Here is a 26006-nt window from a genome sequence, read left to right as displayed (position 1 = left end):
ACCTTGATTAGGAAGAGATATTGTAGCATCAGTAAAGCGAAATGCAAAGGTGAGACCATTTTCTGATCCATCCCTGCAATCAATAAGAAACATTTATCATCAATTAAATGATACAATTTTGACTCAAGAGATAAATATTTGTATTGGCATAGAAAAATAAAATTTCTAAATTATTTTCTCCTGGCAGTTGTGAACCTGACTCATCTTTTTATCTGTATCTACCATTGTAAATATCATCTACCCTAATTTTTAATATTAAATTATGAAAGAAGCTTTCATGAATTTTTGTTTATTAAATATTAGTTAAGAAAGATATTTCATTATACATTTTTAATGTACTTGTACCTTTGTTTTTTCTATATCATTACTAGAAGCTCCATAAGATTCTCATTCGCAGGGGGACATGTGGGCTGCACAAGAAACACATCACACCCTCTGACACTCTCTTGCAGTTGGACATATATTTCACCATCAGCAAAACGCTTTATCTTAATTTTTCCCAAATCCGGGCCCATATAGCATGCAATTTCCTATTTAAGTACATATCAGAAATTTTAGTAAATAAACATATATTATCTAGTGTTATAACATAAATTTTTAAATATTATTAGTAAACAAGAAACGTTTATGTATTCACAAGTTCGTTACACATTCTTTATTAACCAAAATCATATTACATCATGATTCAGTTTAGAATCCAAACATCTCTACGAGGACATGGTATTTTTCTGGCCTTATCTACTAGTATAAGCACTTGATAGGGAATTTGGGAGACCTTATGGAAATAAAACTAATGGCATATTCACAAGCTATTTTCAATAGGCTAGGTTATATAATAGCTTGACCACATTTTATTGGACTATAGAAATAGCTTGGACATAAGCACTTATTTGATAAGTGATTAACCTAGAAGTGTTTAATTTAATTTGTTGTTAGATATCGAAAATTTTCCTAGAATCAAAATTGAAGTACAAGAGTGACAAAATTGGAATTATAGATATAGATACCTGAGCGAGTGCGGGATTGGCGGTACCGGAGAATATGCGAAGACGATTTATGTTAACGAGATCATGGATACGAGTGTTAGGCGCCACGAGAAAACTCGGAATGGAAGTTGAACCGTTAGCTGAAAGTTCAGCGGAACGATATGGAATTCCGTTCGCCGAGTTCAAAAAGACTACGGCATTATTGCATCTCTGAAAATTAAAATGAAAATGAAAATTCAGTTAAATCAAAGAAAAGCGGAGGAAGAGAGTGGAGAGAGAAGGTTGCTTACGACGGCGTTACGGAGGGAGATGCGAGCGAGACGGGGAGTGATCGGAGAGATGGAAGATGAAGAAATGAAAGAGGATTGAAGTAGAGTGGACATGATCAGCTATTGAGTATAACAGTTTGTGTGCACAGGCGCAACAGCCAATACAGGTTCCACAGAAGACAATGGTGCTTCTTATATACAATACAAAACAATGAAGCTTTCTTTTGGATATGAAAATTTTATTAAGTTAGTAGTTATGTTAGTTTCCAGGGTTTGAACCCTAGACTTCCTTCTTAAAACTCATTCAATGTCCGTTAGAAAACAAAGAAGGTTTAGTTGGTTATGAACAACTCACAATTCGTCTATATTAGGATGGTAAATTTTGTTGACAAAACCAATAGAAGGAGACTTATAAGGATAACCATCAGGTAACTCCACTCTTATCTTCCACACACCTTCTTGATAAATACCTGCAACAAGTCCCAACAAAAGTGAGTCAAAAAACAGAAGAAGAAAAACCCACTTCAGTTCCACCATTAAAATTACAAATGTGATATTCAAACATCAAAATCTCTTTTTTTTTTTACCGTTTACAACTTGCACACATATTAAAAGTAAACAGAAAAACCAACAATAGACCCTAATGCAATTCATCCTCATTGAGGAAAATGAGCAAACAATTGAGCTACAAAATTGAAGCACAACTGCAAGACCCTCATAATCCATATATCAGAAGCACACAGTACTCAGTAGCAACTGTTGAATACTGATCCAAACACATTGAATTCAAACACATACAATCTAAAGAAAAACATTTCAATCATTCAATGGTGAGACAAAAAAGATTGAAAAATTGATACAAAGATGCAAAAGAAAAGAACTTTACTGTCTTTAGGTCCGTGAAATTCAACAAAGAATTCTTGCATGCCATCATTGATGGTCTCCACTTTGTAATCAGTCATCATCCTGATTCATACAAATTCATCACACACCCATTAGAAAATCAGACAAAAAAAGACTGTGTAAGAAATCAGAAAAAGAAAACAAAAGAATACAGACAGCTTCATGACATCCATGTCTCGGCGTTTGCTTGACGGAGCCGCTGAAACGTTTATCCTTTTGTGGATCGTAGTTCTTGAGGCCAATTTGAAGCTCAATAGTTTCAACAAACTTCCTTCCTTTGTCCTTGGATTCACCATTCTGCGAGTTCGGTGTACCGATAGCATCGGTCGAAGGGATCTTTTTGACAGTTAAAATTCCAAATAGTGTCTCAAATTCAATAACATTGTTATGGACCAAACCAGATGAAAAAAGTGTGTGTGAAGCTGCTAATGTGGCATGACCACAAAGTTTAACTTGGAATATAATAGGATCCAAATGATATTAATAATAGTAATAAGCCATGTTTAAGAGAATTGAAAAGTTTATAATGAAAAGCTAGATCCTAACCTCAGTAGTAGGAGTGAACCATCTGAGACCAAAACGAGGAACAGAAGTACCATGAATTGGAGTTAAAAAACATGTTTCAGAAATATTGAATTCATCAGCTAATGATTGCAACCATTCCTCGTCTCTGTCTTGTTCTTATAAACACACTGCTGCTGGGTTTCCTTTGAAAGCTGAATCTATGATACCAAAAATAATAAATAATATCAAATCGAAGAACATGAATCGAAATCTACAATCTACATATTGTATCCAAAACTTGCAAAATGAAATGCCATGATACGATCTTAAGTGAATTACGAAAAACAAATGAAAGAAGAAGGTGACAGAATGAGATTACATACCATAAGAGAAACTTCTGTGTAAGACAGAGATCCTGAGGTATGATGCAGCTCTTGAAGCCCATAACTGCCAGCAAGCCATCTTTCTCTGTGAATAACGAGAGTGGTCTATCAATGAATAATTTTAAAGTTAATTTAGCTCTTAGTTATAAAAGAGATGGAGGAGAAATAAGCTTGAGTATTGAGAAGAAGTTAATACCTGTTACTATAGAGAACAGATCCGAAATTGAAGGCATTTCATAAATGAGCTCAAGTACTGAACCTAACCACTCAGTCCATTCCCACTCCCTAACTTTTCTCTGGCTTCACACGTACAAGTTGCGGTTCCTTTCACTGTATAATTGACCCGACAACACAGAGAACATGGAGATTTTTTCATCTGCAGCAAATAACCCATTTCACACCCTTGCAGAACCGAGATTCACACGCTGCAAAACCCACAATAATAACTTCTATTCTCACCCTGCGGAAAACCGCAAAACAACACGAAATCACACTACAAGACAACCCAAAATCTGACTCTGTAAAAATGATCCCTAAGACTCAAGAAAAGCTCACTCAAAACAATTTCACTTCCTGAATAACTAGTAATGCTTAAATTTACTAAAATAATCATACACAACACAAGACATTCAAACAATAGGAACTAATTTCTGAACCAACAGTCCATTTTCAGGAGTATAAAACCCTAATTCTTCAGCTACCAATGCATGTGCTCAAAGTATAAAACCCTACCTTCGTTTTACCAATGCGATGTCGTCCTGTGAAATGAGCGATGGTGAACATTCTTCAGCTTCGTTGTCGTCACTGCGATGGTGAAAAGGGTTTGGTGAAATGCGATGAAACTGGGTTTTGATTCTCTATGAGAAGAACTCAGAAATTCGTTGAAAATTCTGATGCGACTTTCTTCTTCGATTCTGTTTTCGGTGAAATTGGTTGAAAACTGGGGTTTAGAACGAGAGTTTCTGAAAATTGGGTTTAGAATGAAATTAGATTATTATATTCAATTTATTATACCATTAATATTCATAATAATGTTTAAATTATCTTATAAATTTAAATTTTCATTAATTTGTTAATAATATTTAAATTATTTGTTAACATGTAACATAGATTAAAATAAATAGATTACATATTTTAAGTTATAAAATTAAATAAAAATTTGTAGTTTATTTAAATTTACACCCTTTTTTCAATTAAAGGGAGTAATTGAAATTTGATTATAATAATATTTTTAATTTAAACCCGTTTTTAGAAAATAGGGTGTATATTGTCATATGATAATACTTAAAATGATACTTTATTTACAAAATTGCCATTGCGTTTTTCATTTACACCCATTTTTAATATAATGGGTGTAAATTTAAAAATTATATTAATCTTTTTGCACTAGTGAAAAATCTTCAAGTGCGAAAATAATTGAAGAGGACATCCTAAGCTTCCCGACAAATTCAAAATTATCCTCAAATAATAAAAATTGAGAAAATTATGGCTGGTGAAAGTTGGGAAATTTTGAGTCGGTGCATAAAGTTCAAATTGAGCAAATTCATTATTGGGCCACAGTTTAATCCAATCACCCCTTAAATTATTTTATTTCAATTGTTTTGATTTATTCATTTAAATAATTCAAAATAAGGAAAATAAAATAAATTAAGCTCTTAGTGAGGTCCAAACCCATTTTCCTTTTAACCTAATATTTTTTTATAAATAACTAACAACCCTTATTTTTAACCATTGACCAACCATTCACCTCTACCAAATTCTCTGTTCCCATACACTAACAATCAACAACTCTCATAATTTTACACCCATCCACAAAAAAACATTTACCGTCGTTTCTGACCGTTACGAATAATCTTCTGTCACTCTAATTTCGGCTGCAGCAGAGTGATAAATTTTCCAGCCTATCAGCCGAATTCTGAAACTACTATTTCGATTTGCTCTGAATTTTTTCCAGAAGTTCATAAAAAAATGACGCTCAAAATCGCAAATTCCTCGTTTTTCTATTTTATTTGATTTAATTTCTATTTTCATATTTTCAAAAAAATCTCAAAAAATGTGTTGCTTCATTATCTTATTTTATTTGATTTATAATCAGATTTTTATATTTTTTTTATTTTATTTATATCACTTTTCTATTTTTTCATTTGTTTTCTTAACTGTAACATTGTAGTGGTTTATGAACAGGTTTCCTATGGATTGGCCAACTGGAAGGAGCTTTATCCCTTGGCCTCAAGGAGTAAGTGTTTTTTGGCCAAAAACCTGTTTGGCTTTTGGCCAAATCAAGGTTATTCGTATTTGACCAAAAACCTTTTGGTTTTTGGCCAAATCAAGGTTATTCGTATTTGGTCAAAAACCTATTGGTTTTTTGCCAAATTAAGGTTATTAGTAATTTTGGTCATAATTTAATTTTCTAAACCCCGATTCTTTTTTTTATCTTATATTATTATTATTATTATTATTATAATAATATTAATATTATTATTCTTATTATTAACATTATTATTACTATCCTTTTTTGCAGGTACTTCCTTTGGCCATTAACCCTATTTAGGTCAAACAATTTGTTGGCCACTTTCCCACAATACACCTTCACACCTCCACCAATGGATATCCCATGAACAGATCTGACGCGCCTGAGGTTGCTAGTCCACCATGGTCTTCAGAGCCTCAGCCACACTGAATCTCGCCTGGTTGTTTTTCTTTAATTTTTTTATCTTACTTTTTTATTTGTTTGTTTCTTTCTTGTTTTAATTAATTCCTTTTTTTATTTAATAATTAAAATTAGGTTTTGATTAATTTAAGTAAATTAATTTAGTAAATTATATTTATTTTTTTAATTTAGGTTTTAAATTAATTAAGATTAGATTTCCCCTTTAATTTAATTTAGTCAATTAATTTAAAATTAGGTTTAACAATTTGGTAATTAATTTAGGATTAACTAATTAATTAATAAATTAGGATTTAATTTTAGGTTTAATTCTAATTAGGTTTTAAGTTTAGCCTTAATCAATAAACTATAGTAAACCTTGAAAATTATCAACAATGTAAGAGTTGTTTATTAACTGTAGGTTTTTAACCCTTAGGTAGGTGTTGCCCATTAACCATAGATTTGAGTTTTTCTCCATAATTCTTTTAAAACACTTATTTTCTTTATTTTGCCCTCTTATTTTACTTTATTATTTATAATTTCGTCTTTATTTGTTTACTTTACTATTATTACTGTAGTGTCTTGCAGGGTTATCATCTACTTAATTATTTCTTGTGGTTTTCCCGCAAGTTTTTGCCATATTATGTAACTGCTCACAAGATGTAATAGTTTAATTAGGGTTTTATATTCCTGTGTTTATTGTAATAGCGTAGGAACTTTTAATTTTGCCTTTATTTTTCTGCTGTGGTTAGTAATTCTAGGGAGTGCAAGCCTTGTTAAAATGAATTAGACCACTTAATTACAAGATAAAATATTCGAACTGAATCACTTGATTGTGCCACACACACACCTTTAGGGTAACCCTTCTTATGCTGCCTGTTGCCTTTTAATTACGATTCTAAAATAGTTAAGTTCCTCGATTTCGAGGATACCTAAAGCAAATGCTGCCTCAGTTCATTATCATCGTCATCATAAGATTTTGTCCCTCGATGCTGCCTCGGAAATAAAGATGATTGTCCCATTGCTAAGGTATCCTCGCTTGTTGCATAAATGACTATTCTATCCTTCCCTAAAGACTACCTACCCTCTATATGGTAAAGACAGTTTTATGGCAAACGATGCTTCCTCGATGACCCTTTACATCCAGTGAAAGGACTTCCTACCCTCTTATGGTATGGATAGCCTTTTCAAACCGAAAAGCTAAAAGAACAATTTTTCTAACTTAGGGTAGGTGCTCTTAACTACTTACTCATCATTCAAATTCAAATACTTTTTTCCACTTCTTTTCAAAGAATATTTTCAAAAAGACTACGCTTATTTACAAGCTAAAGTTCTTATCCAAATATTTACTATTCACACAATACACTTCAAACATTTTTGAAAATAAAAGTGAGCTAAGCCATTAAGAGCCCATGGATAACCATGGATACAAAAGGTGCTTACACCTTCCCTTTGTATAACTTACCCCCTGAACTCAAAGTCTTTTAAAAAGGTTTTTTCTGATCTTTTAGCCTTTCTATATTTTGGATAAAATAAAAGTCGGTGGCGACTCTTGCTATCTGCAGCATTTCAAAAAGTCAGTTCCCCCACCGTGTTACAGAATTGGCGACTTCACTAGGGATACTTATAAAAAGAGGGGTTACCTTAGAGCTAGGATCACTTTAATTGTTTGATTTGTTTGCTTTATTTTTAAAGGGTACTGCTTGGGAATGTTCTTGTGTGAAAGATCCTACACCCGGATCTAGTGTACCTTAGGTATGTGGCAATAGACAAAGGAGATTGTACGGCTTGTCCCGATATGGTTGATCTGGCGGCCACCGTTAGTGTGACACATTGGTTTGTCCTGATGGCCCTTGAACATGATCGAGGAGACATTTGGCAGCCGCGTGGTGTCATTAAGCACTAATTTGCCCTTAGAACCATAGTTGGACTTGACTTTGGCCTATTAAGAAGTAGCAAGATGACCGGCTTTGGACCTTGACTGAAGCTGGATGATACTCGAAGCTACACTCATTGAGATCAATCTTTCAAGATGTTTTCGGTCAGCTACCTGAGCGTTGACTGAGATAATTCTTTTGAGAACGATCGTCGAGATGAGATTCCCTAGAACCCGATCTTTATCTAGGACAGGTTGAACCAACTAAACTTTAGTGGGGAGGGTAATTACCTATGTTAGAACAAGATTTGTTCTGATCAATATTCTTAGCTTTGATGATAACAAGGATATGAATTTTGTATGAGATAATGTGGTACTCTAATACACTACAATTTCCCTTTCATGAAATATATAAAGAGTATGCACAAATCAGCGCTCAGAAGCTTTGACTCAGAAGGTTCAACATGCAACATCAGAACATGGTCTGGAAAGACATCAGAAGATGGTCAAAGCAGAATCAGAACATGGGTCTATGGAAGCATCAGAAGAACTTGAGTTCAGAAGCAGAAGCACTGAAGTTCTCATGGTATCACGCTCAGAAGCACTTCAAGGTCAGAAGACAAGAAGATGCTCTGCACCAAGCTGTTTGACTCTGATGATATTCAAATGTTGTATACACAAACATCAGATCAGAAGCAAGTACAAGATGGCAGGCTACGCTGACTGACAAAAGGAACGTTAGAAGCTATTAAAGGCAACGTCAGTAGACACAGCGTAAACAGGGCTCGAGGTAGTTGACAAAAGAGTGAAACAGGGCTCTAGAAGATCCAGACTGGATAATTGCTATGCAAGAATAACTCAATCAGTTTACAAGGAATGATGTATGGGACTTGGTTCCTAGACCAAAAGGATTTAACATCATCGGCACTAAGTGGGTATTCAGAAACAAGCTAAGCGAGAAGGGAGAAGTGGTAAGAAACAAAGCCAGACTGGTTGCTAAGGGTTATAGTCAGCAAGAAGGAATTGACTACACAGAAACCTTTGCACCAGTGGCCAGGTTAGAATCTATTCGTCTATTAATTTCTTTTGCCACTCAACACAACATCACTCTTTATCAGATGGATGTCAAGAGTGCCTTCTTAAATGGTTATATAGATGAAGAAGTCTATGTCCATCAACCTCCTGGTTTTGAAGACTCCATGTCTCCAAATCATGTTTTTAAATTAAAGAAATCATTATACGGATTGAAGCAAGCTCCTAGATCTTGGTATGAACGTTTAAGTTCTTTCCTTCTGGAAAATGGTTTCACTAGAGGAAAAGTGGACACTACTCTCTTTTGTAAAACCTTTAAAAAGGATATTTTAATATGTCAAATATATGTAGATGATATTATCTTCGGAACATCTAATGCTACACTTGGAAAGGAGTTTGCTGAGTCTATGCAGGCTGAATTTGAAATGAGCATGATGGGAGAACTCAAGTATTTCCTTGGGATTCAAATCAACCAAACTTCTGATGGAACCTATGTTCATCAAACAAAGTATGTGAAAGAACTTCTGAAGAAGTTTAATCTTTCTGAAAGGAAAGAAGCCAAAACTCCTATGCATTCAACATGTGTCCTAGGTAAGGATGAGGTAAGTAAGAAGGTAGATCAGAAGTTGTACAGAGGTATGATTGGTTCTCTTCTATACCTAACTGCTTCTAGACCTGACATACTATTCAGTGTTTGTTTGTGTGCTAGATTCCAATCAGACCCTAGAGAATCTCACTTAACTGCTGTTAAGAGAATTCCGAGGTATCTGAAAGGTACTACTAATGTTGGTTTAGTCTACAGAAAATCTAAAGAATACAACTTAGTAGGATTCTGTGATGCTGACTATGCTGGGGATAGAATTGAAAGAAAGAGTACTTCTGGAAGTTGTCAATTTCTTGGAAGTCATCTGATCTCCTGGTACAGCAATAAGCAAGCTACCATTACTCTCTCAACAACAGAAGCAGAATATGTTGTTGTTGCTGGTTGTAGCACATAAATGCTCTGGATGAAGAGTCAGCTAGAAGATTATCAGATATATGAGAGTAACATTCCTATCTTCTGTGATAATACTTCTGCTATATGTTTATCAAAAAATCCTATATTACATTCAAAAGCTAAACATATTGAGATCAAACATCATTTCATAAGGGACTATGTTCAGAAGGGTGTTCTATCTTTAAACTTTGTGGATACAGACCATCAATGGGCTGATATCTTTACAAAACCCCTGGCTGAAGATAGATTTAAATTCATTCTGAAAAATATTAGTATGGATTTATGTCCAGAATGAGAAGTTGAGAAGATCTTACGTATGGTTATATTCTGAAATATGATTGGATTAGTCTTTTATAAGAAGTTATGATTTTAATCAATTAGAAGTAATGATCCTGTTATTACTAACGTTTCATTGTCTAAGTTGATTCAGAGTCTCTTTAAAAGTAAAACAGCTGTAACCGGCTTTCCAGATGGTAAACACGTGTTCACTATTTTTGGACAAGCATGCGTGCAGTTGAGGGGACGCCTACTTAGGTAACTGTGCTAATCACTTCATTTGTCATAAGTCTCTCTCCTCATGTCACGTAACATTAAATGCCATTCATCATTTCAGTTTATTTCTTTTTCATTTTATATTCTTCAAACGTTTCATTTCCCTATTTTTATTTCTCTCTCTCTCTCTCTCTCTCTCTCTCTCTCTCTCTCTCTCTCTCTCTCTCTCTTTGCATTCATTGTCATCTTTGTTTGCTCTCTCTCTCTCTCTCTCATTATCTGCATTTCGCATAAACCCTAGTTTATCCATCTTCAACCTAGCATTCACCATGAATCCGTCTTCAAGTTCCTCTCAACAAGCATTCAACAGACAAGAGGTTACTCCACTGAAAACTTGCTCCATTCCTCCATCAGAAATGGAAGTTTTGTGTAAATTTCATGTGGACGCTGATGACCTGGGTGCTTATGGTTTCAAACCAGATGCGAAGACGAAGGCTCAAAGGTGGTCGATCTATTTGAATAGAATTGTTGGAAGGGTTGATTGGTTCCAGGTTGAGAAACATATCTCGGGGATTGCCGACATTGATTTCAAGATGGATCTCACAAGGGACTCAAGATTCCAAGAAGTCTCAAGTCAGATCTGTTCTGTGATGCTGTTATCAACATTTATCCAAAGGAAGAAGACTTCCTTGAGATATTGGATGAAGTTAAGCATCATGTACTTGACTTCTATGTTAAGGGAAAGCCCTGTTTGAGACATTAGCTCTCTTCCTATGAACTGTTTTCAGTTCCTCCTTGTATTCATGTATTCTCTTCCCGTAGAGCTTCTCGTCTAAACAAGCATGCAGAGTCTCAAGCTTTCGTGGCTAGGCAAATTGAGGATAACAATGGGATTCATGATATGTTAGCTAAGATTTTGTCTAAGCTAGGGTTGTAGTCCTTGAGTCCTTGTAGTTTTCTTTACTTGCAGCATACTTTTGTTTGCATACCTCTTTTTGTAACTCTGTTTGTTTGATCAATGAAAAGTTCTTCTGTTTGTCGTTTTCTACATTTGAATCTTTTATATTCTTTTTGATGTTATGACAAAAAGGGGGAGAAAATGTGATAAATGATCTGATTAATATTATCAGTTACCGGGTAAAAAGGCCCCACATTTCTAACAAGAACTTGTAAGTTCTGTGTTGTTTAAGTGTTGATTTGCAGGAATTAAAGATCTTATTCAAAACTCAACATGAGAAGCAAAATCATGAGGAGAATCAAGTCTAAAGAATCAAGCTCTTGGATTCCTGAAGCAAGCTGAGAGCTATGAAGTTTCAGAATCAAAAGCAAGAAGCAAGAAGGAAGAATGTTCAGATATTTTGATGATAGAATATGCTCTGAAACATTATGTCTATTTGTTCTGATACACATTACGTGGCTCTGATACATATTATGTGTTCTGACTCATTCATGCTGACTTTTGTCGTTTAGCGTTGTGCTGTAACATTTCAGGATGTAGAGATGCTCTGGTACATTCAACAATGTTCTGATACAATCTAGCATGAAGTGATGTAAGAAGAAATTCAAGCTCTGAAGCTGTCCTGATGGAAGCAAGAATCAGAAGCTGTGAATGTTCTGAAGATCAAAGAAATTCAAGTTCGGAAGCTGTCCGATGGAAGCAAGAATCAGAAGCTGTGAATGTTCTGAAGATCAAAGAAATTCAAGTTCTGAAGCTGTCCTATGGAAGCAAGAATCAGAAGTCATGAATGTTCTGAAGATCAAGCATATGTGAACGTCTCTACTAAAATACTCAGGGAAGTCTTTTATTATTAAAATTCTTCTAGTATTTATTTCAGGGGGAGATTATCTATCTCAGGGGGAGATTATAAATCTCAGGGGGAGATTATAAATCTCAGGGGGAGACACATTCACACATTATCTATATGCTTATGCTTTAGCTGTGTAATTGTCTTTAGCCGTCTGTTATTCTGATTGCAAATTCATATCATTTATATATGTTTTTGTCATCATCAAAAAGGGGGAGATTGTTAGAACAAGATTTTTTCTGATCAATATTCTTAGTTTTGATGATAACAAGGATATGAATTTTGTATGAGAAAATGTGGTACTCTAATACACTGCAATTTCCCTTTCAAGAAATATATAAAGAGTATGCACAAATCAGCGCTCAGAAGCTTTGACTCAGAAGGTTCAGCATGCAACATCAGAACATGGTCTGGCAAGACATCAGAAGATGGTCAAAGCAGAATCAGAACATGGGTCTATGGAAGCATCAGAAGAACTTGAGTTCAGAAGCAGAAGCACTGAAGTTCTTATGGTATCACGCTCAGAAGCACTTCAAGGTCAGAGGACAAGAAGATGCTCTGCACCAAGCTGTTTGACTCTGATGATATTCAAACGTTGTATACACAAACATCAGATCAGAAGCAAGTACAAGATGGCAGGCTACGCTGACTGACAAAAGGAACGTTAGAAGCTATTAAAGGCAACGTCAGTAGACACAGCGTAAACAAGGCTCGAGGTAGTTGACAAAAGAGTGAAACATTAAATGCAATGCTGTACGGAATACGCAAAGCATTAAATGCTCCCAACGGCCATCTTCTCAAGTGCCTATAAATATGAAGTTCTGATGAGAAGCAAGGTTACCGATTCTGACGAATTCTGGGAATACAAACTTGCTGAAACGCTGTTCAAATCAAAGCTCACAAACTTCATCTTCATCAAAGCTCACTACATTGCTGTTGTAATATATTAGTGAGATTAAGCTTAAACTTTAAGAGAAATATCACTGTTGTGATTATAGCTTTTCATAAGCATTGTAATACTCTTAGAATTTGATTACATTAATTTGTAAGTAACTAGAGTGATCAAGTGTGATCAGGATACTCTAGGAAGTCTTAGCTTGTGTCTAAGCAGTTGTAACTAGAGTGATCACGTGGTGGTCAGGATACTCTATAAAGTCTTAGCTTGTGTCAAAGCAATTGTTCCTGGAGTGATCAGGTTGTGATCAGGATACTCTAGAAGACTTAGTCGCGGGCTAAGTGGAAAACCATTGTAATCTGTTGAGATTAGTGGATTAAATCCTCAGGTGAGGTAAATCACTCCAAGGGGGTGGACTGGAGTAGTTTAGTTAACAACGAACCAGGATAAAAATAACTGTGCAATTTCTTTTTATCGTTCAAGTTTTTAGACTACACTTATTCAAACCCCCCCTTTCTAAGTGTTTTTCTATCCTTCAATTACCTATAAACTCCATACAAGCCTTTAAACCTAAGGACTATCGTGTGACTTGTTTGATATCTAACCCTTTGATTTCCTTGCAGGTTTTTCTTATAGGACTCGTTTGTCCTTACTACCTTACGTTTTGCTTGATGCATTGCACTCACATAACATCATGACATCATAACATCATAACATCATAACATAGCATGTTAACTAACCCTTTCAAGGATCTTAGGAATTTAGGGCGCACAATTTCAGGTGCCATTATCAAGGACTAAATTCTCATCAAGGGGCAAGAGGACTTATTTTCCTCTAGCCGCACGCCTTCCAATTCAAAGACACAGTGCCTACCAAGGGGCAAGGGGATTTATTTTCCTCTAGACATATGCTTTCAAATTCAGAAGTACAAGTATCCCGAATCAGAGGCTATGACCCACTGGATATGGTGAGCTTGATTCCCATAGAAGAACATCCAAGAATCAGAGTTCTTCGAACGAAGATGCGACCAAATCATTTTTTATGTTGCTAACTAAATTACTAAAGATCCTTGAAAACATTGCATTTGCATTCATAACATCACATAACAGGTTTCCATAACAGGTCTCTCATCCTTCCTCGCTGTTTATTTCATCATAAATGGATCTCGAGTAATCAGTCAAAGACCTTCAGGCTCAGAACACCCAGTTCCAAACCCTGATTCTGAACTTAGCCAAGGGGCAAGACGAGCTGAAAACCCTCTTAACCAAGAAGGAGAAAAAGCCTAGAAGATTTGTGGGTGTCCTTAACATGGGAAGAAGATTCCGAGGACCACTCAAGAAAGTTGAAGAAGTCAAGGTTTCTGAAGAGGATGACAAGGAACAAAAGGACGACGCTAGTGTCAAGACTGACGCAAAAAGTAATCATGATTATGTCAAGCCCTCTGAGGAAGAAGGAGATTACTATTTTGAGGACGAATATTCTGATGACAAATACAAGTTGCTAGAAGATTGCATGAAAGCCATGGAACTTCATAAAGTACTTGGTCTGGATTTTGAGGAGCTAGGACTCATCTCTGAAATCGTTATCCCTCTGAAGTTCAAGACTCCAACCTTTGCTAAGTATGACAGAGTCTCTTGTCCTAAAACTGCATTTGAAATCATATGTGAGGAAGATTCAACCTCATACTGCTGATAAGAAGCTATGGATCCACTTTTTCCAAGAGAGTTTATCTGGAACTCAACTCGAATGGTACTATCAACTAGAGGATACCAATATCCGTGCTTGGGAAGACTTGGCTATTACTTTCTATAAGCAATACCAATACAATGCTGATCTTGCGCCAACCCGCATGCAACTACAAAGTATGTTTATGGGTCATAACGAAAGCTTTAAGGAGTACGCCCAGAAGTGGAGAGACTTGGCTGACAGAGTTCAACCCCTGTTGGCTGACAGATAGTTGGTTGATATGTTTATGAGCACGCTGACTGGCCCTTTCTATAGTCATTTGATTGGGAGTTCTTCATCTGGTTTCACCGATTTTATACTAACTGGAGAACGTGTCGAAAGTGGTTTCCGAAGTGGTAAGATTCAAGTGGCTACATCCTTAGGCGCTACAAAGAGGCCATTCAATGGGAAGTCAGAGTCCAATGTTGTGTATGATCAGAAGAAGAGTAATCGTGACCAATATGTTGGGGCAGTTTTGATCTCCACACCGGCGCCACAACAAGGTCGTCCAAACAAGCAAGACACGTCTAGGCGTCAGTTCATAAAGATCAATATGTCGCTGGCTCAAGCCTTGCAACATTTGCTGAAGGCAAATTTGATTACCCTGAGGGACCCTCCTAAGAATCCTAACACATCCGCTCCTAGATATAAGCCCAGTGCGAGGTGCGCATATCATTCTAATAGTCCTGGACATGACACAGATAATTGTTGGCCGCTGAAGAATAAGATCCAAGATATGATCGAAGTAGGTGAAATTGAGTTCGACCCTCCTGCAACCCCTAACACGATCACTACTACCATGCCTAATCATGACAAGGCTGATTAATGTCTAGAAGGATGGACTATTGGCTCATTACCTTTACTTTCATTTACAATTTCTATCCTGTTTGTTTAAACATTCGACTTATGATAGACATTATTTGTTTTAATAGTCATTATCAGCGCATTGCATATGTTTGTCTTGAATAAATTATTTCCTTGTCACTCATCTTAAATTGTGTCTTTACTTTGCATATGTTTTGTGATATTCAACTCGTGCTAAGCTGTAAGCTTTTTGATGGAGGATGACGAAAACGATATCGCAACCTCATACAATATGCTTTTGAACAGACTATGCTGACGATGTACAAGCATTGTTTCCATTCTTAAACAATGGAGATATAAGGATGTTAATCCCTCGTCAACCCCTTTGAGCCTAAGGCGTAGGAGTTTTCTTTCTTGCACAGATTAAAACCCTTAATCATAACCTGGGGCAGGGTAGTTACTCAGTTAACTCAGTTATGCCAACATTTCTTCTACACAAATATTAATGGGTTCCCGTAACCGTTAAGTCAAGCAGTCAACATCCATCAAAAGAAGAAAATAAAAGAAACTGTTAAGTCAAAACCTATGAAGGAGACTTATCAAAAATTGAAACATCCCGCTGACTGTAATCTCAAAATAAACAGTTCAGGCAAAAGTTAGGGATAGCAAAGTCACAAAAGGAGGTTGCTACAAATCCTCGACTAAAGAAAAAGAATTACAAAAAGAAAAAAAAAAAGGAGGACTGCCTGTCCAAATAAACTCCAGTACTTTAACCATCATCAAACATCAATGTTACAACTTCAAGCTTTGCTAAGGCTTAAACGCAAAGTTAACTGAGCATAGGATCGAAGAACATCACGAAGATGGGGATGGGTACAAATAAATTTTGAGCCTTTATCCTTCGTTTCTTAAACCGTGAACGAAGCCACGTTACAACCCTCGAAAGTCCTAATTGGAGCATGGTTAGTTCGAAAGCATATTGTCACCAAAAGGTATCCTGACTCCTTAAGGTTCACTATAAGTGTTGAGTTGATATCTTGTCTTACCAATATCATGTTTTTATAAACATCACGCTTTTACACCCTCTATTTTAATATTTTTCAAAAAAAGCAACACAAACATATGCATTTATCTCATGATTTCATTATTAAACATATCTTGCTACATAATTTCAATTGTTAGCAGCAGGAAGAATTTGCAAAGGGTACAACTAATGACCAAAAGTTATCCCGACAGACAAAATCACTTCAAGAAGCAATATCTCCTACAAGAGGCACGACATGGTTTGTCCAAACAGTTTGGGGCAATCAGGTCAAGATTCCGAGAATCTCTCAAAGAATGCCAATCAATTTGGGGCAATCGGGTCAAGATTCCGAGAATCTCTCAAGGATGTCGAACAGTCAGGGGCATACATCCCAAGTGGGTTTCAAGCTGCTTCCCTATCAATCTGGGGCAATCAGGTCAAGATTCAGAGAATCTCTCAAAGAATACAAATCAATCAGGGGCATACACCCAAGTGGATCTGAAGCTACTTCCCAATCAATGTGGGGCATTGTCCTAAGCTTATAATTACCAGGGGCATGTTACCCATAGTACACATATCATAAAGTCCTCGCAAGGCGAATCTTTTCAAAATACCTATTAGCTGGTGCAAAGCTATGCAAGGCATGTTTAACACTTCGACCAACAAGCATTGACGTGTCCCAATCTACACAAGACTAGGAATGGCAGTTACTATAATCACTAGGGGCAATGTTCAAGGTATCCATGTCTTCCCTTAGAGTCGGTTTCACGAGATCATATCCCCACAAGGTACTCCTCAAGTAGCTATCTTCAATCCCTCCTCCAACAGGGTTTATTCATCTCCCTTATCCCCAGTCAGGGTATATCAAGATCAATCTTTCAAAATACTTCTTTCCCCAAGCAGAAATCATAAATCCCCAGCTGTATATCTTCAAGACAAGATCAGGCGTCAAAATCACAATGACACAGAGATTTATTTTCTCATTCAAGAAAAAATCACTAAATCGCATTCATACATCATACATGCGCCTCATGGCATATGCATAACACTCTCATTCATTTCAAAAAATGAAACATTACATTACATGCATCACGATACTGCATAAAACTAATGTTGCTTTTTCAGTCTATTCCTACAAATCAAATGAACATTATCTTCTAGATATAGTGCAGAGATAATCAAGTCAATGATTTAATTCTGACACTCATTCAAGACAGAGATTTAGTTCTGACACTTAATTTTGGATATCTTCCAAAGATATTTCAGAGATAATCAGGACAGAGATTTAGTTCTGATGCTTAATTTTTGATATCTTCCAAAGATAGTTCAGAGATAATCAAGACAATGATTTAGTTCTGACACTTGATTTTGGATATCTTCCAAAGATAGTTCAGAGATAATCAAGACAAAGATTTAGTTCTGATGCTTAATTTTGGATATCTTCCAAAGATAGTTCAGAGATAATCAAGACAATGATTTAGTTCTGACACTTAATTTTTGATATATTCCAAAGATAGTTCAAAGATAATCAAGACAAAGATTTAGTTCTGATGCTTGATTTTGGATATCTTCCAAAGATAGTTCAGAGATAATCAAGTCAGAGATTTAGTCCTGATGCTTAATTTTGGATATCTTCCAAAGATAGTTCAGAGGTAATCAAGACAATGATTTAGTTCTGATACTTAGTTCCGGGTATCCTCTAGAGATAGTTCAGAGATAATCAAGACAATGATTTAGTTCTGATACTTAGTTCCGGGTATTCTCCAGAGATAGTTCAGAGATAATCAAGAGACATTCAGAAATCTAATTCTATCATCACGAACGGTGCTGACACGATCGACCTCCAACAAACACTTCTCAACACACTGAGCTCAGATACAGCCTAACGTACGACTCATTATGGTACTTCTCAATACAAAGGATTCAGTCTAGCGTACGACTCATCATAGGATACAACCTGACGTACGGCGTATCCTGCCAATTATCAACACAGGGAACTGGTCTAATGCATGACCAATCCTACAGCCTAACGTACGGCTTATCCAGACATTTATCAATGCAATCAGATCCAGTCTAACGTATGACTCGTCCTATCCTACAGCCTAACGTACGACTTATCCAGACATTTATCAATGCAAATTGGATCCGGTCTAACATACGACCCATCCTTCAGCCTAACGTACGGCTTTCCAGACATTTATCAATGCAAATTGGATTCGGTCAAACGTACGACCCATCCTTCATCCTAACGTGCGACTTTCTAGACATTTATCGATGCAATCGGACCAGGTCTAACGTACGACCCATCCTTCAGCCTAACGTACGGCTTTCCAGACGTCTATCGATGCAATCGGACTCGGTCTAACGTACGACCCGTCCTTCAGCCTAATATACGGCTTATCCAGATATCTATCGATGCAATTAGACCTAGTCTAACGTATGACTCGTCCTAAAGTACAGCCTAACGTACGACTTACTTTGACATTTAACATTCATCAATACAGTGGATTCAGTCTAACGTACGACTCATCCTAAGTCTATCCTTTCAGATACAATCTAACGTATGACTCATTCTGACTTTCAACCTATCAAGGCAGGTGGCATCTTTAAGCCCACTTCATACTCTCAACATCCAGATGGCATCTTTTAAGCCCATCTCAATCAATTCTCTCAATAACTTGGTGGCATCTCTAAGCCCATCCCCGATAGTGCAAATTTTTGGGTATTCTAGTGTTCAATCCTCTTCTACCCTCAGATACCAAATGGGACATAAACCATTCTACATCCCCCGGTTTAAGAAGATTGAACAGGGGCAGCTGTCATACCCTAAAATTTGCCCTCTCATTTTTAAAGACAAAAATCTTCAAGTGCGAAAATAATTGAAGAGGACATCCTAAGCTTCCCGACAAATTCAAAATTATCCTCAAATTAATGAAAATTGAGAAAATTATGGCTGGTGAAAGTTGGGAAATTTTGAGTCGGTGCATAAAGTTCAAATTGAGCAAATTCATTATATGTGCTCAACAAGTGTCCAACATGGTCTTGCTGAAAGAAGAAATAAAACTTTACCTGATATGACAAGGAACATGGTGAAATAGAAGAATCTACCTTACACCTTGCGGGGAGAAGCTATTGCCACTTCAGCATATGTGCTCAACAAGTGTCCAACAAAGAAGTTAAAGGAAACCGTTCCTTTTAAGAATTGGACTGAAGGTAAGCAAAGTGTGAGTCATTTCAGAGTATTTGGTTTAGTTTGTTACAAACATGTCCCAGGTGTGACTAGAAAGAAGCTGGATGATAGAAGCAAAGTCATTTTGTTGATTGGGTACCACAGTACAAATGCGTACAAGCTTTATTGTCTAGTCACTAATAAGGTTGAAGTTAGCAGAGTCGTCATTGTGAAAGAATTAGAAGCATGAGATTAGAACAAATGTGAATCCAACTCTGGTGTAACATTAACACTTGAGTTAACTTCTGAAGATACTTATGAATCTGAAAGGAGTTCAGCCTCTAAAGACGAGTAAGAATCAGAAGAGATCTCCGAAGCTGAAGTCGAATCAGAGTGTGGAGGAGAATATGAAGGCGAGTCTAATTCTGAAGGTAAATTTGATTTAAATTCAAATTCTGATGATAATTTAGACTCTGGTGATAATCCAACTTCTAAAGGTGGTCAAATATCTGATCTGTTTCATTATCTGAGAATTTTAAATGATTTTGATTCAGATTTTCATTTATAAATCATGTAGGTGTCTAAATAAATTATTATACATTTATATATTATTTTCTCATTCAGTGAACTGACTCATGTTTTTCTTTGGTCAAATGTGCAATTATAGAAACTTCATTCAAAAGATAGATATTAAAAATATAAAACTACCTAAAAATAAAAAGATGAGAACAAAAGAATATACACGCACGATTCGCTATTTCGCTTCACCGTAATAACAACAAACAAAGAAACAAACAATAAATAAACATTAAGCAAGTGTTCTAATACGTTACGGAAATGACGAAATCAACCCCAGCAACGTCTTAATCACGCTACTTCTTCTTCCATTTTTTCGTTCTTATTGTTATTCCTAATTTCCTTCCTATATATCCAAATCAAACCCAGATTATTATTATGACGCTTTAACTTCTTCTCGCCGGAAAATCCCATCATCGGAAAACCATTCCACGGTGGGGCAAAAATCTTCAATTTCGCGGTGCTTTATTTGAACATGTATTAAACTATTCAATTTTCCCCTAATTGTTACTCTATTGTTTTGGAACGTTGTTCCTGATTTAATTTAGGTATTACGTTTTGTGCTGAAGTAATTGACGTTTTCTTCACGTTGAATTGATTTGTGTTTATTTTATGTTCTTATGATTCTCTGTGTTTCCAATTGCAGAGTAAAGTATGGTGAAAATTTGGTGTTTGATTTTGGTTACGTGGTTGTGCCTTTTTTCGTTTTCAGATGGTAGAGGTAAGAGTGTAACTTATGCATTACTGTTCTTTGAATTCATGTGTGTAATCTTTGAATTCATTGGATTTGTTTAGTTTTGTGTGTTTATTGATAATGCGGGATCATTGGTTTTGATTCATGTTTGTAGAAATTACATTCTGAACCATAGTCTTTTACTCTTATTGTGGACCTTTCTTCACATTTGAATACCAATGATACGTTTTCCATCTGCAGAACTCAAGGTTAGGCCTCCGGGTTATCTTGCCCAGTACAATCATACACTTGCTACAATTTTAGTCGAATTTGCTTCTGCGGTGAGTTCTTTATGAATTATATATATGCTCAACCTAAGCCGTGCTTATAGAGTGATTGTAACCACTGTGCCTAGACTTTAGAGTTAAAGTAATTTTGCTTGCTCGATGTTGTGAATCTAAAGTTTCATCATATGCATTTAGTCAAGGCAATCCGTGTGGAATTCTGTATGAATTATATACCATATATGGACTGACGTAGATTTTGTTCTTGCAGGTATACTTGTCAGATTTGACTCAACTTTTTACTTGGACATGCTCTAGATGTGGTGGTTTGACCAAGGTGCTGAGAATGTAAACATTAATATTACTTTACTTGGTCACTCAAGTTGTGAGCGAGCTTTGAATTATTTACATTCTTGTATGCTACTGATTTGTCTTTTGTACAATATTTGGTCTAAAGATATTTTATATGTAAACAGGGATTTGAAATTATAGAGTTGGTTGTTGATGTGGAGCATTGCTTACAGGTTGGTGAACTATCATCACAAATCAATATTCCAGTATACTGCATAAATAATGAATTCTCTTTATTTCCTTTTTCCACTCCTTGATTACATCTATTCTATTAATGTACTCTACGTCCTTATGTAATTATCACATCCTATTCCAGGCATTTGTTGGAGTGGCCGAGGATCCGCTTGCCATCATCATTGCATTCAGAGGAACTAATGAACACAGGTGGATTTTCTTGATCGCTTAAATTGTGTGTTATTTGGGCCTGCACGTGCCTGCATATTTTAGAAACAAGAAAAAATGTTTTACATGCATGTTAAGTTTGTATGAACATTCGCATTCATGCACATGCAATTATAAGTTGATAAATGCAGTTTATTTGATTTAATACTAATACAGTATATTGCTGGCTTAAAGGAAGTGAGCAAAAGTGACCAAGTAATATGAATTATTTTCAGTTTTACTTGCATCAAGCATGTCTTTCTGAAATCCTAAATTGACCAGCAGAATTCTTTAGCTTATGAAGTAGACTGTCTATAGTCCAGATCATGTTTGAGACATTGTACATCATAGATTCTTCTGTTTGAAAGGGTCAGAAACTACGTTGTTTGTATATGAAGAAAGCATGTTTGACAGTCATGTTTGGGATCATGTAAATTATTGTTATGAAGAGAACATTTTTGCATAATACATTAAAAGGAAAACAGTTTAAGCCTTTCAGGGCTTTGGCTCACTTCTGAGATAACTTCATAATACCGAAGTTGATTTGTTTGAAACTGCTTTATGTAGTTTACAGAACTGGATCGAAGATTTATATTGGAAGCAGCATGAAATAAATTATCCAGACATGGATGATGCAATGGTATGTGACATGAAAGCTCTGGCCTTACTTTGTGTCCGTAGTATAATCTGTTCTGAAATATTATCATCAATCTCACCAGGTACATCGTGGTTTTTATACTGCTTACCATAATACAACAATACGCCCTGCAGTTTTAGAGGCTGTTGAAAGAGCAAAGAAGTTTTATGGAGATATTCAAATTATAGCTACAGGGCATTCAATGGGAGGAGCAATGGCTGCATTTTGTGGACTTGATTTAGTGGTAACTTTAGTTTAACTTTCTCAGTGTTGCTCACCAAGGTTTTGTTGTTCCATATGTATTGTCTTTATTTTTCCTAGGCACATGCTCTGAATTTCATTGAGAAATATTGATTTTGGAAAAATGATCTTTTTATTATTAGTCTCTATAAACTAATCAGAATAGTGTCCAAAATTCAAACTAAAAATTAGTGTAGTCATTTTATATAGATCCTTGTTTAAATTCTCATTTCAAGATATTTCTATTATACGATGATGCATAGTTACTTGTTTGATTTTACATTCTTACAGGTAAATAAACAAGAAAAACAAGTTCAGGTTATGACATTTGGACAACCACGTATTGGGAATGGTGTTTTTGCATCTCTCTACAGCCAACTAGTTCCAAATACAATCCGAGTCACACATGACCATGATATTGTTCCCCATTTGCCTCCATACTATTACCGTTTACCACAGAAGACATACCAGCACTTCCCGAGAGAGGTAAGGCATTGCATAACGAAGTGATGAAATCTGTACAACAAAACCTATATATCCGGAAATATGCTTACCTGCAGAACTTGTTTTCAATTTGTTTTATTATTTTTCATGAATCTAAGTTGCTGTGCATTGCAGGTATGGCTTTATAACATTGGATTAGGTAGTCTTGTGTACAGGGTTGAGAAAATTTGTGATGGATCTGGCGAGGATCCAGACTGTAGCAGGTTAGTCAATATGTTGTCAAAATGCAACTTAAAATGTAGACTTGTTGAAAACTTTGCCACCGCAGTGGATTCGGCCAAAGCGATATTATTCTCAACAATGCCCGCTGAAATTTGTATTCTTATTTTTGTACAGGTCAGTGAGTGGAAATAGCATCACAGACCACTTAGTCTATTACGGCGTTGACATGGGATCAGATGACCCGGCAACATGCAGAATCGTTATGAGTTCTAATGTTCTGAATACAAGCTCCAGAGATTCAAAAGGAAACATAATCTTTTCTAGAGATCCTGCAAGTTCCCTACTCAAATTGAGTCGAGAGTTTGATGATCAGGAAGATCCCGTTAACGCTGGTTGAATTGGCATGCGATATCTCATGCAATATAATTGTGGGGCCGTTATACTTCGAATTTATTTATTTCTTCACGGTCCTTCCAAATGCGGCGGCAGAAGAATTTTATCAGAATTAGCTGTAGCTGGAAGAAGATTGTGTGTATAGTCTTGTAAATGATCACCATTGTATATAACACTCATTATTCTTGGTACAAATTTGAAGTGTACAATTTCACTTTCAAATTCTACTGAATTCTTCCCGTGGTTTGGGTGGTATTTGATTTAATTATCAAGACCATTAGCTTACCACATTTCTACAATTTAACCATGTCTTGCTATAGAATTATGGTGTTTTGTCGTCGTTTGGTAAAACATTTCATAAAGTATCTCTAAGTGCTAAAGAGCTTATATTATAGATAATTAAAAGATTATACATCAAACTATCAATTAAATTACATCATACTTTTTTTTTTTCATGATTGTAATGATCTTTTAATGTTATCATAATATATATTCTAATCAAATATATTTTATCTTCACATCTTCATGGATGATATTTTATCTTCACTCCTATATATACCTCCTCTCCTCATTTTTCAAATCTCCTTAATTTTCTTCACTTTCGGCTACAATTTTAGAGGACATAACATTGTCTTCTGGAACTTTTTCTTCACTTTCAGCTACAGTTTTAGAGGACATAACATTGTCTTTTAGAGGACATAACGTTGTCTTCTGGAACTTTTTCTTCACTTTCAGCTACAGTTTTAGAGGATATAACATTGTCTTCTAGAACTTTTTCTTATTTAGCCAAAGTCTCTTCATCTACATTGAATTCTCCATGCACATACAAAACCAACTTTAAATTGATATTCTACAATGATATGATACAAAACATCTTTAAATAAATATAACGAGTAAATAACTCAAATTGATCTCTAACATAAAACACATGAATCTATAAAAAATCTCAAATGTGAGTCAATTTTATTACTATTTAAGATTTTAAGGATCAGATTGATATTCTTATTTATTTTATTTTCTAACAGACTAAATAAATATTCATTCTATTTTGTCGAAAATTAATATGTGTATTTGCTCAAAATATAACAAAAGATTCGGGAGAATAAATAAAAAAATATAAGTTTGGCACACGCCATTTACGCACCCTTTTCATTTTCTTTTGTCTAATTTTATTTTCTTCACTACCAACAATATCAACATCATCGATTTTTTCATTATGCTCTATCAGTCATCATCATTTTTCTTTTCTTCATCATTCTCTATTAATTTACCATCATCATTTTTCTTAATTATTTCAGAATGTTCCTCAATAACAACATGTTAGAACAACAAATAATATATTCTCCGTCTCACACAATAGATGTCCTCTTTATAATTTTCACATTTTAAGATAATGATTAAGAGTCTGTTTAGTAAAAATAGCGGTTGACTGATAAGCTAGCTTATAGCTTATAGCTTATGACTGATGGCTGATGAGTGATGACTTATAGCTTATAGCGGATGGTTGAGACTGATAGCTTATAAGCTCATTGAAGTGTTTGGTAAAATTAGCGGTTTAATTAACTTATAAATGTAAAATGACATAAAAGATATTTAATATATAATTATTTTATTTTAAAGGGAAAAGCTAACATGTGCCCTAAGGGCACAAGTTAATGAGATATTTATAAAATTTTTTTCTTGAAACGCGTGCATTCAATGTATCGAAACTTTAAATTTGACTTTATTGCATTGAATTACATTTAACTTTTTCTAATTATAGTATCCTTAACATGTGCCCTTAAGGCACATGTTAGCATGACCCTATTTTAAATTAAAATAAATTATAAGGGTTAAAAATGGATTTTAATTGAAATAATAAGGATAAAAAAGGAAGAAAAAGTAATAAGTTATAAGACATAAGCTAAAACGCTATTTAAAATAGCGTCTGAAAAATAAGCTATAAACTAGTAAAATAAGCTATAAGCTCGTGATAAAAAGACCGTTACCAAATGAGTCTAAATTATCATATGAGCTTATAAGACATAAGACATAAGACATAAGCTATAAGCTCGAAAATATGTCTTACCAAACAGAGCCTAATTGTGTTGATTTTAATGATAAAATAAATGTCATTTATTAAAATAACCTTAATAGTAGTAATAAATATATGAATTAAAATACAATAAATAAGGGCAAGTTAGTGGAAATAAATAATAAATATCATTGGTATTTTAAAATGAAAAATAATTTGAGACAAATAAAAATTAGAAAGATGACACATATTGTGAAATCAAGGGAGTAGAAGATTAAAC

General features: G+C 35.2%; 2 protein-coding genes across 4 annotated transcripts; one reads left to right on the top strand and one right to left on the bottom strand.

The window, feature by feature from the left end:
• Positions 1-356: 356 nt before the first annotated feature.
• On the bottom strand, positions 357-1575 carry LOC131598085 (ribose-phosphate pyrophosphokinase 1-like). The gene is made up of 3 exons (XM_058870720.1): positions 1277-1575; positions 1008-1196; positions 357-530 (listed from the first exon to the last, which is right to left on the bottom strand). The coding sequence occupies exons 1-3, from the start codon at positions 1367-1369 to the stop codon at positions 357-359; spliced, it is 456 nt and encodes a 151-aa protein (XP_058726703.1). The 5' UTR covers positions 1370-1575.
• Positions 1576-20324: 18749 nt separating this feature from the next.
• On the top strand, positions 20325-24034 carry LOC131599961 (lipase-like). Of its 3 annotated transcripts, none has more exons than XM_058872197.1 (11): positions 20325-20564; positions 20734-20808; positions 21022-21101; positions 21316-21381; positions 21521-21568; positions 21712-21779; positions 22344-22416; positions 22496-22657; positions 22945-23139; positions 23272-23360; positions 23494-24034. In XM_058872197.1, the coding sequence occupies exons 2-11, from the start codon at positions 20742-20744 to the stop codon at positions 23714-23716; spliced, it is 1071 nt and encodes a 356-aa protein (XP_058728180.1). In that variant the 5' UTR covers positions 20325-20564; positions 20734-20741; the 3' UTR covers positions 23717-24034. The 3 variants fall into 3 exon arrangements, with proteins under 3 accessions (XP_058728180.1, XP_058728178.1, XP_058728181.1); XM_058872195.1 differs by having other exon boundaries at positions 20325-20635; XM_058872198.1 differs by lacking the exon at positions 20325-20564 and having other exon boundaries at positions 20751-20808; positions 21316-21392.
• Positions 24035-26006: the final 1972 nt, after the last annotated feature.

This window comes from Vicia villosa, linkage group LG4 (assembly GCF_029867415.1).
Source record: "Vicia villosa cultivar HV-30 ecotype Madison, WI linkage group LG4, Vvil1.0, whole genome shotgun sequence".
Taxonomy (NCBI): Eukaryota; Viridiplantae; Streptophyta; class Magnoliopsida; order Fabales; family Fabaceae; genus Vicia; species Vicia villosa.
This window is presented reverse-complemented; position numbering and strand designations above follow the sequence as displayed.

Bases quoted from the DNA above. Each gene is read 5' to 3' on its own strand.
- LOC131598085 (XM_058870720.1), bottom strand. From the start codon at position 1,369: ATGTCCACTCTACTTCAATCCTCTTTCATTTCTTCATCTTCCATCTCT. The intron at 1,197-1,276 runs GTAAGCAACCTT...TTTAATTTTCAG, and splicing joins TCTCCCTCCGTAACGCCGTC to AGATGCAATAATGCCGTAGT. The intron at 531-1,007 runs GTATCTATATCT...GTACTTAAATAG, and splicing joins CCAATCCCGCACTCGCTCAG to GAAATTGCATGCTATATGGG.
- LOC131599961 (XM_058872197.1), top strand. From the start codon at position 20,742: ATGGTGAAAATTTGGTGTTTGATTTTGGTTACGTGGTTGTGCCTTTTT. The intron at 20,809-21,021 runs GTAAGAGTGTAA...TTCCATCTGCAG, and splicing joins TTCGTTTTCAGATGGTAGAG to AACTCAAGGTTAGGCCTCCG. The intron at 22,417-22,495 runs GTATGTGACATG...CAATCTCACCAG, and splicing joins CAGACATGGATGATGCAATG to GTACATCGTGGTTTTTATAC.